Source organism: Rana temporaria, chromosome 2, assembly GCF_905171775.1.
Source record: "Rana temporaria chromosome 2, aRanTem1.1, whole genome shotgun sequence".
In the NCBI taxonomy this organism is placed as follows: domain Eukaryota; kingdom Metazoa; phylum Chordata; class Amphibia; order Anura; family Ranidae; genus Rana; species Rana temporaria.
In genome coordinates this window covers 132,118,562-132,132,217 of record NC_053490.1, presented here as the reverse complement: position 1 = coordinate 132,132,217, position 13,656 = coordinate 132,118,562, and the positions used below count along the sequence as shown (strand labels likewise).

Sequence of the window (13,656 nt, the reverse complement as noted above, 5' to 3'; positions counted from 1 at the left end):
TGAGTTCCTGGGGTTGGGGGAGCCCATTTGGATGGTCAAACCGCACAAGGCACTTGGTCCAAAGTGGAGGCAAGAAATTTGTCAAACTGGCGAGAACTGAAAGCCATTTTTTCTGGGTCTTCTCGCTTTCCAACAAGAGGTCAAGGGACAGCATTGACAGGTTCTGTCAGACAACACGACAGCAGTAATCTATGTGCTCAAACAAGGGGGAACCGGGAGCAAAAGTTTTTATGGAATTAGCCAATCAACTACTGTCCTGGGCAGAACTCAATGTGGCTTCGTTGTCAGCAGTCCATTTGAAGGGATCCCAAAACCTGCTAGCAGATCTTCGCAGGAGCAGAATGGAGTCCGAGATCATGGTGAAAACCTCCTGGTTCAGAGGAGTGGGTACATCCTTAAGTGGACCTATTTGCCAGTCAGCAAAATGCAAAGGTTCAGGAATTATTTTCTCTTCACAGGGGGGGATCAGGCAGTAGGCATAGACTCTCTAGCACACCCATGGAATTACCAGCTGTGTTGCGCCTTTCCCCCTTTTCCCACTAATTCCTCTGGTTCTAAGGAAATTCAGGGAGGAAAACACCAACTTACTCCTGATCACTCCCTTTTGGCCAAAAAGACCTTGGTTTGCAACACTTCTGAACCTGGCCAAAAAACCTCCCTGGAAACTACCATGCAGAAAAGATCTATTGACACAGGGCTCTGTGTGCCATCCGGAAGCAAGCAGGTTACATCTAAGTGCTTGGTTTCTGAAGACCTTCTAAAATCTAAAGGACTTTCCGATAAAGTGGTTAAGACTCTATCGAGTAGAAAAGAGGTAACCAGATCCATCTACCTCAAAGTATGGAAGAAATTTAACTCTTGGTGTTCTTCCAAAAATCTTTAAAGTGGAAGTAAACCCTCCTATTGTGTTCAGCCAAGGAAGCTGCCATCTTGGCCTCTGTTTAATCTGCAACTGCCACAATGATGCACATGTGATCAGTTATGAAACCAGCCATTGGATGGTTTGACAGTTTGGTTGAGAGCACAAGCAAATGTGACATCAGAATTTCCGGCATGCCGGGAATGTTAACTGTTTTTTTAAACTATCAAATAGATGGGTTTACTTCCGCTTTAAGTCAAGAGTAGTATTTCAGTTCTAGAATTTCTCCATGAAGGAATGGAGAAAGGTTTGGCAGCCAGCACCCTGAAAACACAGGTAGCGGCTCTTTCAGTTTATCTTGAAAAACCTCTGTCCAGAGAATCTTTAATTTCCATATTTTTTAGGGCTCTTGCTCAAAACAGACCGATAGCCCTCAAAGTTTTTCCTAGTTGGGACTTGTCTATTTTGCAGAGTCTCACGGGAGCTCTGTTTGAACCCTTACAGAGTACAACATTAAAAAATTTAGTTCTCAAGACAATTTTTTTTAGTCGCCATTACGTCAGCAAGGCGAGTCAGTAAGCTCTAGCAATTACAGAACCATTTCTTAGAGTTCTTTCAGACCGGGTGATCCTTCAAACGGATCCAGCCTTCCTACCGAAAGTGGCCTCAACTTTCCATCGGTCGCAAGAAATAATTTTACCTACATTTTCCTCAGCTCCTTCTAATGCAGGAGAAGAAGCTTTTCATACACTGGATGTGAGGAGATGTTTGTTGGTTTCTTTCTGTCACCAAGGAGTTCAAGAAATCAAACGCTCTTTGTGGTGGTCTCTGGCCCCCCCCCCCCAAAGGGGAAAGAGCTTCTAAGAGTACGCTCGGCAGATGGCTTAGACAAGCAATTTCAGAAGCCTATAAAGTGAAGGGAGAAATTCCTCCATCAGGTATCGCTGCTCACTCAACGTCAACGGCAGTTTCCTGGGCCGAGAGGGCCGGTGCTACGCCTGATCAGATCTGTAAGGCTGCCACTTGGTCCAGTTATTCAACTTTTATTCGGCACTACAGGTTGGACTTGCTGTCTGCTGCAGATCAAGCCTTCGGCAGGAAGGTACTGCAGGCAGTAGTCCAACCCTAGGGTAAGTTACTTGGTTATCCTCTCCAAGGTTGTCCTAAAAGGCGATTGGAGAAAAACGTAGAAATTGGTTAGTCTAACTAAGAGCCTTTCAGGACAACCTTATTTCCCTCCCTAAAATATATCTTAAAATTGTGTATCTATCATGGTGTTGTGGTTCTTCTGTGCTTTGTTTTCCAGTGTCGGAGGCCACACAATAACTGAAGTCATGGTGGAAGAGGAGGGATTTAAAGCCTGGGGTGTTTCCTATTGAAAAGGCGGAGCTGCACTCTCTCCAATGTTTGGTCTTGACTATTTTATTTTTTGATGGTTTTTACAAAACGGTCTGTGTAGCCACAAACCATTAAAGAACTCAGAGGTCTGTTCTTTTCTTTTTTAGACTTTGTTGCCATTTCGGCCCGATGCATTTGAAGGACCCCCCCCCCCCCCCCTGTCTGTGTTCCATTGGTATTTTAAAAAGCCGATGCTGGTCTGTGTGGGTTGGTTTCCTGTACACTAAAGCTGCACGATTAATCGTTAAAAAAAAAAAAAAAAAAAAAAAATCCCCAAAAAAATCCAATCTCCCGCACAGTCTTAGAGGTAACTAAAACCTTTGCCATTCTGAAGCTTCCTTCCAACCACTTTGCATATTTTATATATGCTGTGATTCTGTACTTGCCAAATATGCTGCAGAAATCTCTCTTGACCAAGTCTGGCTGCAGCCATTTTAACTGTGGGCAGCTAATGCTGCTGCCTGTTCTGGGAAACCAGTGGTAATTATGGAGAACACTCTAGAAGAACAAACTTATTTTTGCTAGCAAAACAGTTTCAGTTAACACCAAGAGACTAAGTGTGCCCTTTATAGGCGGTTAATCTTTTATATCAACAGTTGCATAGACATTCCTAAAGCCCCTCGTAAGCCACTAAATGGCCTGTTAACTAAGACTAGAAGATGTTTGCTATCTGCCTAATTTATCAGCCACTAATAACGTTACGGTGATCCTAGCTTCTCAGAATAAAAGGGTTAGATGGCAGCGTTTTAACTCACTAACACCCCCCCCCTCCCTTGATGCTTATCGTAGCAAAAACTTGAGTGAGGACAAAGCATCATAGCTTCGTTATGTACACAAATGCTGGTTACTATGTCTTCTCATTGGTAATAAGAATGTCATAGTAACATTTTGGAGCCTATGGGCTCTACTCCAGTGGTTTTGATACACGAGTCGCATGATTTGTCCCCCCCCCCCCCCCCCCCCCCTTATGGGCCTGTCGAGTGTCCACTATGGCTACCAGTAATCTTAAAACGTTTTTGTAAACCTCATATCGGTGAATAGCCTCGAGCTTCGACTGCATCTAGCCAGCTTCCAGATGTGACTTGTGCAGATCTCGGATGTATTTATTTATTTATTTTCTTCTGCCATGCGTTGACCCAGCAGCTTCCAGTAATTTTTGTTTAATATGTTTTTATTGAAAGAGAAAGAAAGGTACATTCAAATACCACAACAAAGTAAAATACAAGAGAAATAAAGCATACAAAAAGTATACTGATAAATGCAATCAACATAATATTACAAAGAACCATAGCGGCTCATATCTATATAAAATCAGTTTTTATCAGGAAAATAAAAATAAAATAAAAATAAAAATAAATAATTAAAATTAAATTCAGAGTAAGAGAGGGAAAAAAGGAGAGAGATAAAGGAGAGAGGTATCAGGGGGAGTGGGAGTGGGAGGGGGGGGGGTGAAGCCGGCACACATGGCAATAGTAATGGACAACTGGCAGAATCATTATATTCAGTAAAACCTCAGTGAAAGGGCAGGGCCACTACATTTAGTACAAGCAGGGACCCAAGTCAGTGGTATGAGGTTTTATGAAGTTTGAGAATCATGAGGGGGTAGGGAAATTATATCTTTATAGCGTTGAGTAGAAATAAATAAGGACCAGGGGGTCCAGGTTTTGGAGTATTGCTCACTAGTGTCTCTGGCAATATGGGTGAGTTCTTCCATGAGTCTAATCTCGGAGATTCTTTGTAACCATGATTTGATGGTGGGGATTGTGGGTTGGCCCCAGAGACGGGGGATGACAGCTTTAGCTGCATTAAGGAGGTGTGGGACAAGTGAACGTTTATATTTACCTATGGGTCTTGAAGTGGCATGAAAAAGAACTATCCACGGATCAAGGGGCAATTTCACTTCGGTGATCTGGTGTATCATATCTAATATTTCCACCCAGTAAGGCCGAATGGAAGGGCAGAGCCACCAGATGTGGGCATGGGTAGCATTCTGACCGCAGTTCCTCCAACAAAGTGGAGAGTTATTAGGGAACATGTGATGGAGTTTAACAGGCGTGTAGTGCCATCTAGTTAGGAGCTTGAAGTTAGATTCAGCCATGGAAGAAGCCAAAGAGGAGACATGTGTAAGTTTAAGCACTTTGTCTTTTGCTCTATCCGAGATACCAGCTCCCAAGTCTCCCTCCCACTTGGACAAGTATCCCGGGTATACAGGGTATTGCAAATCAATAAGGGCCCTGTAAAATTGGGAAATACAATGTATAGGGGGGTCTTTGTGGAGAAAGACCTGTTCTATACCATTGAGATCCTGAATACCCCGTAGTGGATGTGGAAGGGATCGGATGAAACAACTCAATTGATTGTATCTCCATCTGTCCAAGAATGAGGGTAAACCATGACCTAAAATCTCGGACAGAGGTCTAAGGCAATTGGCAGAGACAACATGATGTAGAAGGAGAGGTCCACCTGGTGACCATGCTTGAAAACCTGGGTCAATGGAACCTGGTGCAAAGTATTTATGGAATACTAATGGGGTTAATGGAGAATCGTATGACCATGTGAATTTCTTATGAAGACCGTCCCATACTTCTAAGGAGATTAGAGTAAGAGGCGAGGTATTAGGGGAAAAAGTTCTAAAAGAGCGTGGAATCCAAGGGGTCGCAGAGAGATCAGAATCGCTCAGGGAGTGCTCCAGTTGAACCCATAGTTTGGAGGAAGAAGCATACTTCCAGTCTGCCAAACGTGAAAGTATGACTGCTTGATAGTACATTTTAAAATTGGGTAGAGATAGTCCCCCGGAGCATTTGGCCCTAAAAAGAGTCTCTCTGGACACCCTAGGACGCCCATCTCTCCAAGTGAAGCGGGTGATCATGGTCTGTAAAAGAGTAAAGAAATCCATAGGAACTTTTATGGGGATCATTTGCAATATAAAGAGAACGCGGGGAAGTATGTTCATCTTGATTATGTTAACTTTACCTAACCATGAATGTGAAAGAGAGGACCATTTTCGGAGATCGTCTTTAATGGCGTTAAGGAGAGGGATATAGTTATGTCTAAAGAGGGAGTGAAGGTGAGGGGTCAGGTAGCAGCTTCCAGTAATGTGCTGGGAGCAGGGCTGCTGTTCAATCTTGCAGTTGGTACCACCAGTTTTCCCTATACTTTCCAGGTTCAGTCTCTATCCATTTCGGTTGGAGGAAAATCACTTAGTGTTCAGGAGAAAGATCAAAACTCATCTCTTTTGATATCAAAGGAGACAGGAACAACAAGCGCCCAGAGGCAATTTGGTTCGCATGTGCTGCGCTATATAAGTTTTTTTCATTCATTTCTTCTGCCTTTTTGTATAGACCGGATCCATTGAGAGTGACACTGGGAATGAGGGGGGGGCGCATGCTGCATCCCTGGCTGCTTGGTTTCCTCTAGCCACTTGGGGTCTCCCTTCTGATGGCCTCTAATGTTCCATTTATTTCTGTCCCATATTTGATGCGCTTCCCTCCAGATGTAACGATTCCTCTTTCCTTATACAGGGCTCCATGAGCATGAAAGCTCAAACGCTTACTTGGAGTATACATAAACATTCAATCCTAATCCTGCAGCCACTAATGGTCTGGTCAATGCAATTTAGTTTCTTTCTGTTCAGAGGTTTCCTGTGATGAGTCCTCCTGCCTCTATCGTTGTCTTCTGTGTAACCACTATATAGCGGATCCTATCTTTCACAAAGTTGCTGCCGTCGGTGAAGTGCTCAACATCATGGCTTTGCCAAGGGACTGTCTTTCAAGTCTGGCTGGCCTGCCAATACTTCATCCATTACCTGGAGGTGGTCATATGCTAGGGGTCCTGGTGAGATGGGAAGCGGAGTGGCTTGATTTGGGGTGTTAACAGTCTCTAAAAGCAGTCAGTGATTTTTCACTCAGCATGGCTTTGTATTTTCAGAACTTCAAACATACATCTTCTGACACAGTAATAACTTCAGTAAATTTCCAGTTTCGACACGTGTGTGTGTGTGTGTGTGTGTGTTTCCCTTAACTCTCAAGCATCTGAGTATGCTCTACTTCTCTGAACTTTCCTATCAGGGCTTTTGCCAGTAAATCAACTTTGTTTTTTTTTACCCCCTTCTGCATCTGTATCATCCTTTTTGATGTCTCTTGCAGACTGACGTCATCCTCTAAATTAGTTGTCCGATACATTTTTAAGACTGTCCATCTTCTCTTTTTCCAGTTCAGTTGGTCCGTTGTGGTAAAAAGGGATGTAGACTAGAGTCCGGTATCCCCCACAGTCTATTTCCTTAGGGGCATTTGCATAGCTAAGTTGGACAAGGCAAGAGTTTGGTTACTAACATTTGGGGTGGAAGTGGACACTTGACCTTTGTGCCTGTTGCTTGCTTTTGTTTCAGCTTCTATCCTACTTCTATTGAGTCATGACTGGGGGTACCTCTGGGAGTGTTTGAGATTAGGCATTGACAGAGTGAATATCAGGAGGAGGGGGGGGGGGGGGGCTGTGTATGGTATTTGATCAGGCTTCTGTGAGTCGAACCTAACCTGTTATACCTCTCCAGTGATCATTCATTGTCTTATCTCTTATGCTGTTACTCTTAGCTTGGTAATACATTTATACAGAACTTGTCTAGTCATCTTGTTTTAATGTCTTTCATTAAGGAGGGACACTTTTTTTTTTTATGGGTGGAGCCTCCTCCCTTTCCATGCCCAATAGGCTGGAGTGAAGGACTAAATATTTTAATTGTGGCAGATTTTAGGCATTTAAAGGATGTCGGCCACAAACTGCTATTCTTTCTTTCAAATAAAACTAGAGTTACATAGAAGAAAAACTAACCATTTCAACTGGGATTTTATTAGGGGTGCTGAAATTGCTGCATTGTGATTCAGGTATCCTTAAGTAGCCTCAATGCATGCAACCGGAAAAATCGATTTCCGGGAGAGCGCTTTGAGCTGTTAACCCCTTGGCGCGGAGTGTATACAGCCTTGGCTTTAGGGGGTTATACCGGGATGATGGCTGCAGGCATCATCCAGTACCATTTTTCAGAGCGGCGGTTGGCTTTCCAGGGGTAACAACCGATGTGGCTGAAAGCCACTTTGTTGTTATCTCGGAGGAGCGGGAGGGGGCAGCCCCCATCACTTGAATGTACAAAACTTTAGCACTTTTTACAAACAAAGTTATCAGAAGCAACCATTTTGTTACAGTATGCTTTTTTTAGCTCTCACTACCACACTCACTAGAGAGGGCTGTGCGTGATGTCGCAAGCCTAGGCTAATGACCAGACAAAGGAAGTGGGCTTTATGAGATTCACTGGCAGAAAAGTTTTACTATCAAGTTAAAACAAGGGCAGAAGATTTAATGGCTGTATAATTTTAATAGTCTCTTATAAAAAATTTTTTTTTTTTTTTTCGCGCTAGAAAATTACTTGCAACTGCCAAACATACATATTTTTTTGGAGAGACCCTCGAGATTAAAATGACATTGTATGTCAGATTGTTGCGCTGAGAAAACTGATTCTCGTCTTTAGCCTGAATTATGCAGCTCTACTGTACACCTCAATTTTTGGGGCTTCTCTCCCCCCACCTTCTGTGCAGGCATGGTGTAGCTTTTTTGGGATAGATTTTTTTTTTTTTTTTTTTCCCGGTCGAGCACCTCTTTAGTAACAAGTGCTGGCATCACTGAGAAGAGTGGTGACCTTTTAGAATGGTAATGGGATGAGTTCATGACCACAGTGCATCTTTGTTTTCTGGCAGAATGGTAATGCTCTGACCCCTACTCTGTATAGCTGACTTGTACATCCAAAAGACACTACATCCAAAATATGCAACACACAATTGACTTGGTATGTGTAATGTAGTGAGAAATGCAAATACCTGTACCCGATTATATAGTAAATGTTTACACAATTGTCCAATCATGTGCAAATGAGATGAGTAAATGGGCATCTGTTTTTCTCATTGGATGCTTGAAATGAATCTTCACACACTTTTGGTGTGAAAATATAGTAAATTGGCCTCAAAGTTTCAGCGTTTTCATCTTTCCTCCCAGGTGATGTATTTGCAGGAGCCAGTCCGCTGCCTTGTACAGAACCATCTGTGCCAGAAGGAGTTTTGCCTCAGCTGTGAATTGGGATTCTTGTTCCACATGCTGGATTTGTCACGTGGTGATCCTTGCCAAGTAAGTCACACATGATAAACTTGAATTTTTAAATAAACTGCTTTTACCTGTCATTTACCTGTCAAAACCAGCATTTAAAAAAATGGCTGTCCTCTCTCTAGCTTTACACATTTATGTAAAATATCCCATTTTCATAAACCTTACTGTACTTTTATTTTTGCATTTGTAAGGCCAGTAACTTCTTGAGAGCTTTCCGAACCATCCCTGAAGCGGCAGCACTGGGGCTTATTTTGGCTGATTCAGATGAGGCAACAGGAAAGGTCAATCTTGGTCGTCTGATCCAAAGCTGGTGCCGATTCCTTCTGACCCAACTTCACCAAGAAACGCAAGAGTTGGAAGGCCCACAGGCTTATCGTAGTATTGGAAGTGCCAGGTAATAACAATTGGGTGTGGGTTAGGACCTTGCAATATGTAGTTTTTAAAAAAATTATTATTTTTTTTTTTTTTTTTTAATCCCTGCCATATACTGACCACTTTCCTAGAGTATAATTGCTGTTAAGTTGCATCATTTGCTGCCCGCTAAGTAGGCTGAACAGCTGAGGCGGTGTATACCCAAAGTGAGGGGTGATTGCTCACTGATGCGCATATCGCCCTTGGAAGGTCTTAATATCTGGTAAGCAGATATATTTGCCCTATTTGAAATTGGAAGGACACTTTTCTCTTTCACCTTGTGGATCTACAGTTTGTTTTGGACTTGTATAAAAGTTTACACATCTATTCTAAAGTCTTTTGTTTGCCTCAACTTGACCGCAGAAGAATTGCATTCAGGAGAGGATTGTTTTGACAGAACAACACGCCCAAATGTTGGGTGCATTTTAGGGACTTCAGCGTTTTTATTTACATAAATTAATAACTTAAATTCTGGCCAATGAAACAAACGGCCAAACATTGTTAAACTGACTTGAAAAAATGCAGCTTAGGTGAATTCATAACGGTTTTTCTTCTGTCAGGAGAAACTGTTTAAAATAAGTGTGCATGAGATCTTCACCTGGAAAATCAAGGAATCTTGATGCAAAATCGTCAGCCGAACAGCATCTGCATTGGATCAGTTGCAGGAACTGTTTGCAGCGCGTGTGTGTGTGTGGGGTTCCACCCCCCCCACGATGAGCTCATTTTGGCATCTGCAGCTCTTCCTGATTCCAAAACGGTTACAAAATTGGTAATCGTTTTTGTTTAGAAACCTCTGCAGCTTTGTCACTAATGTTCAGTTTTTCAGTATTTTCTTCATCTCAAAAAATAACATTTTAAAGTTAAACTCTAGTTAGATGCAAGACCCAAACACAGTGCCTGGCAAAAGTATTCATGCACCTTGAAATTTTTCCCCAATTTGTCATGTTACAAACATTTGGATTTTATCTGATGGACCAACACGGTGGTACATAACTGTGTAGTGGATGGCAAATGGTTTTCAAAATTGTTTACAAATATCTGAAAAGTGTGTCGCAATCCGTTCCAAATTTTTTTTGCAAGGGCCCTGTGTACATGTACTGAATTTTTAACATGGAGAGTTCAGGGGCAACTGAAAAAAGCCCAACTGCTTCTAAACATCATTTTACCAGCAGCAGTGTACATGAGACCTAACGCGCATCTGTAAATGGTGATTGAACCACACGGGTGAGATATTGATGCGAATGAGAGCAACAATTCTAGCACTGTAGCTCATGTTTTTGATAACCTGTAAAGGCTTTTAAAGCATAATCTATGGACCATTTTAAAGGAAAAAGCGGCGCCTTCTGAGCGTAGTAAATACATAATTTATTGGAAATATTTAAAACAAATAAGTAATGTACTCACAAAAGGAGCTACACAACAGGCTTAATTATAAGGTTTTTCATCCGCTCTGGTCCCGGGTATGGCTGTTGCTCGTGTCTCGATGTCTGGACGAGATCACCGCAGCTCCTTGCCTCTGTCGGCAGCAACGGGGGAAACCGAACGTTCTCAAGCACACAGCCGGGGATGACGTCACTTCCGGGTCAGTCAGCGGGGAGATGCATGCATGCGTGCTTCTTCATCAGGCTCTAATAGAGCTCTAGATAGAGCCTGATAAAGAAGCACACGTGCATCTCCTCGCTGACATCATCGTGACATCATCGTGACATCATCTGTTAAAGTCCTAGTGACCTCTACCTCCAAGTACTTAATTTTTGATACTGTAGATAACGGTAAAGTTGAGTTTGTTTTAGGGGAGGAAGATGTCCAGTGGGAGGATTTGGGACTTGTCCCAGTTGATACGCAATCCAGAGTAACTACCCATTTTTTCAATGATGTCAAGTGCGGCCTTTAGCGAAGGGCCCTGATCTGCCAAGTACATAGATGGTGTCATCAGCATACAGACCTATTTTATCTGTGTGTCCTCTTATTCTCTTTATATTAGTGTCTGCTCTGATGGCAATTGCCAGCGGCTCTGCTACCAGGGTGTACAGTAGGGGGGGGGGACAATGGACATCCCTGTCTCGTACCTCGGAGCAGTTCCCTCTGGAAAGAACGCCAGCCGCTGACAAATACCCTTGCTTTAGGTGTCTGATAAAGAAGCTTAACCCACTTTATAAACTGTGGACCAAAGCCATAGTTGTGCAAGCACTCCTACAAGTATGGCCATTCTATGGAATCGAAAGCTTTGGCAGTGTCTAGCGCTGCCACCATCCTGGTTCCTGAATTGTCATGTTGAGCCTGTATGTTCGTATATAGTCTCCTAATGTTCATGGCAGTGTTTTTCCCTGGCATAAAGCCTGTTTGGTGAGAGTGTATTAGCGTGAGTATAGCTGTATTCAAGTGATTGGCTAGTATTTTAGCTATTATCTTTATATCTACCTGTAGGAGTGAAATAGGCCTGTATGACTCGGGTCAATGGGGGTCTTTGCCTGGCTTGGAGAGTACGATTATTTGGGCCTCCTGCATGGATAGAGGGAGCGTGTTTGTGTCAAATATTTATTGGTAGAGATCCTTGAGTTTAGGTATGAGTGTTTCGGAGTATGTTGCATAAAACTTCAGGGGCAGTCCATCTAGTCCAGGGGCTTTAGACTTGGCCAGTTGGGCAATCGCATCAGCAATATCCTGTGTAGTTATGGGTGCATCTAGTAATTTCACTTGCTCTGGTTTTAACCTAGGGAATTGGATTGTGTTTAAATACGCTTGGAGTTCACCTTGTTTATGTGTAGTATGGGATTTATAAAGGTTTCTATAGAATTGTAAAAACTGGGATGCTACTTAAGAGGGGTCCGTAGTGGTGTTTCCCCCAGTGTCTATTAGGGAGACTACTACTGGAGGCCTATCGTCCATGTGGGCTAGATATGCTAATAGCCTGCCCTCTCCCCCTGCTCTTAAACCCTTTGCTTGAAGAAAAATATACTTTGTTTGGCCTTTTCAGTGCATAATTGTGTTACCATGCAGGACTGTAGTTTTTACCTTGTCTAGATTTTCAGGGGTGGGATTGGAGTTAAACTGCAAGAGCTGGAAGCAACCCATCAGTTGTTGTAGTATTTGATTAGATGACTGTTTAAGTCTGTTTATTCTGGTGGTAAGAATCCATCGGGCCTGTACTTTAAATTCATCCCAGAATGTGTTAAGGGAGCGTGGGATTCTAGGTCTGTCCAGGAAGTATTTAATCTCTTTCAATGGAATCGTGATCTGTAAGGGCCGACAGCCAGTGGGGGTTCAACCTCCATGTCTGTACAGGGGGGGGGTACTCAGATACTGTCACCCAGCAAGGGGAATGGTCTGACAACAACATCCTTGGTGCAATCCCAGACCCCATGACCTTAGGCAGTAGAGCCTGGGACACCAGTACAAAGTCTATTCTAGACATGGTATTATGACTCGTGGAATGGCATGTGTAGGCTCTGGTTGTTGTGCCTCCACACATCCACTGCGGCAAACTGTCCTGGTACGAGATAGTCTGGTCTGCACGTGCGCACCCGGTTGGTCTCCTATTTGTGTTGGTCGGTCTAGAGATGGAGACATTACCTTGTTAAAGTCCCCCATCCAAATTGCTGGTATGGTCGGATGTTGTGCCATAAACGCTAGGCCCTCTGTAACTACATCAGATTTGTATGGGGGGGGGGGGGGGTGTAGCTGGCTATAATCAGCAAGGGGGCTCCTCTAACAAGTGCATGTAAAAAGATATATCTACCCTGCCGGTCAGTCTCCACAGCTATCAATTCAAACGGGGTGGATTTAGCCACTAGCACCGTGACCCCCCCCCCCCCTGGAAAAGTTTGTATGGGTGCTGCGATATGCCCATCCTACCCAGGGGCGCTTCAGCACTGCCTGTAAATGCCCAGTGACATGGGTCTCCACCAGCACAATATCTGCTTTTTGTCTTTTAAGAAATGTTAGTACAGCTGTTTGTTTAATTTTATCACGCATACCTCGCACATTCCATGTCATGAATTTAATATCTGCCCCGTTGGTCATGGCTTACTGGGGGTACATATACCTGCAGGGTAGCGTTACTTACTAACATATATTGTACATTCACTCTAAGACCATCACTACAATTCACACAACAATGCATTTTTGGGCTTCTTTTCCAACATAACGTATGCACAACGGTGCAACATTTCCCAATGCTCTGATTTGCTGATCTGGCATTTTCCTTCCCTCCCAGCTTTTCACCTCCCCAACTTGGTGAAAGCATACAATACCCATGAACCAGTGTTCGGACTTTCTTCCAGCCTTCCAAACTGACTGGTTCTACTTGAACCAGTTATAGCATGAAAAAAGTTATGTGTGTAAAGTGACACAGGGGAAGTGGGGAGAGCTGTGGGGGGTAAATCCTCCATTTGTGGGCAAAGGTAGCTGTACTCAGTTTCTGTAGTCGGCGTGTTACATCTTGTTATCCGCGTTGATCGAGCCAGGCTGCTGCTGCCTTAGGATTTTCAAAACTGTACATGGCCATCTTCCTCCACTTAGTCTAGCAGGGAACAGCATGGCATATTTGAGATGTAGTGCTCTAAGCCGCCTTTTAACATCTTGGAACTGTGCCCTTTTCTATTGAACCTCGTTGGAGAAATCAGGGAAGACTGCCACGTGACTGTTATCAAGCTGAATATTTCCTTTCTCTCTGGATAACCTCAGGATTTTGTCTCTATCCTTAAAATTGACAAACTTTGCAATAAAGGTCCTGGGGAGCTCCTGCTGGAGGGGGTTTTGCTGGGATGCGATGAGCTCTCTCCACTGAAAAACACGACAGAGAAAGCCTCCCTGCCATATTGATCAATGAGAAGTGACTCTAG

General features: G+C 43.4%; 1 protein-coding gene across 1 annotated transcript in view; it reads left to right on the top strand.

Annotated features, from left to right (window-relative positions):
• The window catches only part of PAN2 (poly(A) specific ribonuclease subunit PAN2), a 61,514-nt gene that overhangs the window by 25,903 nt on the left and 21,955 nt on the right, over positions 1 to 13,656 (top strand). The window contains exons 11-12 of the mRNA XM_040341069.1: positions 8,294 to 8,422; positions 8,593 to 8,795. Of these exons, the coding sequence (XP_040197003.1) occupies positions 8,294 to 8,422; positions 8,593 to 8,795 (332 nt within the window). The remainder of the gene's footprint in view (positions 1 to 8,293; positions 8,423 to 8,592; positions 8,796 to 13,656) is intronic.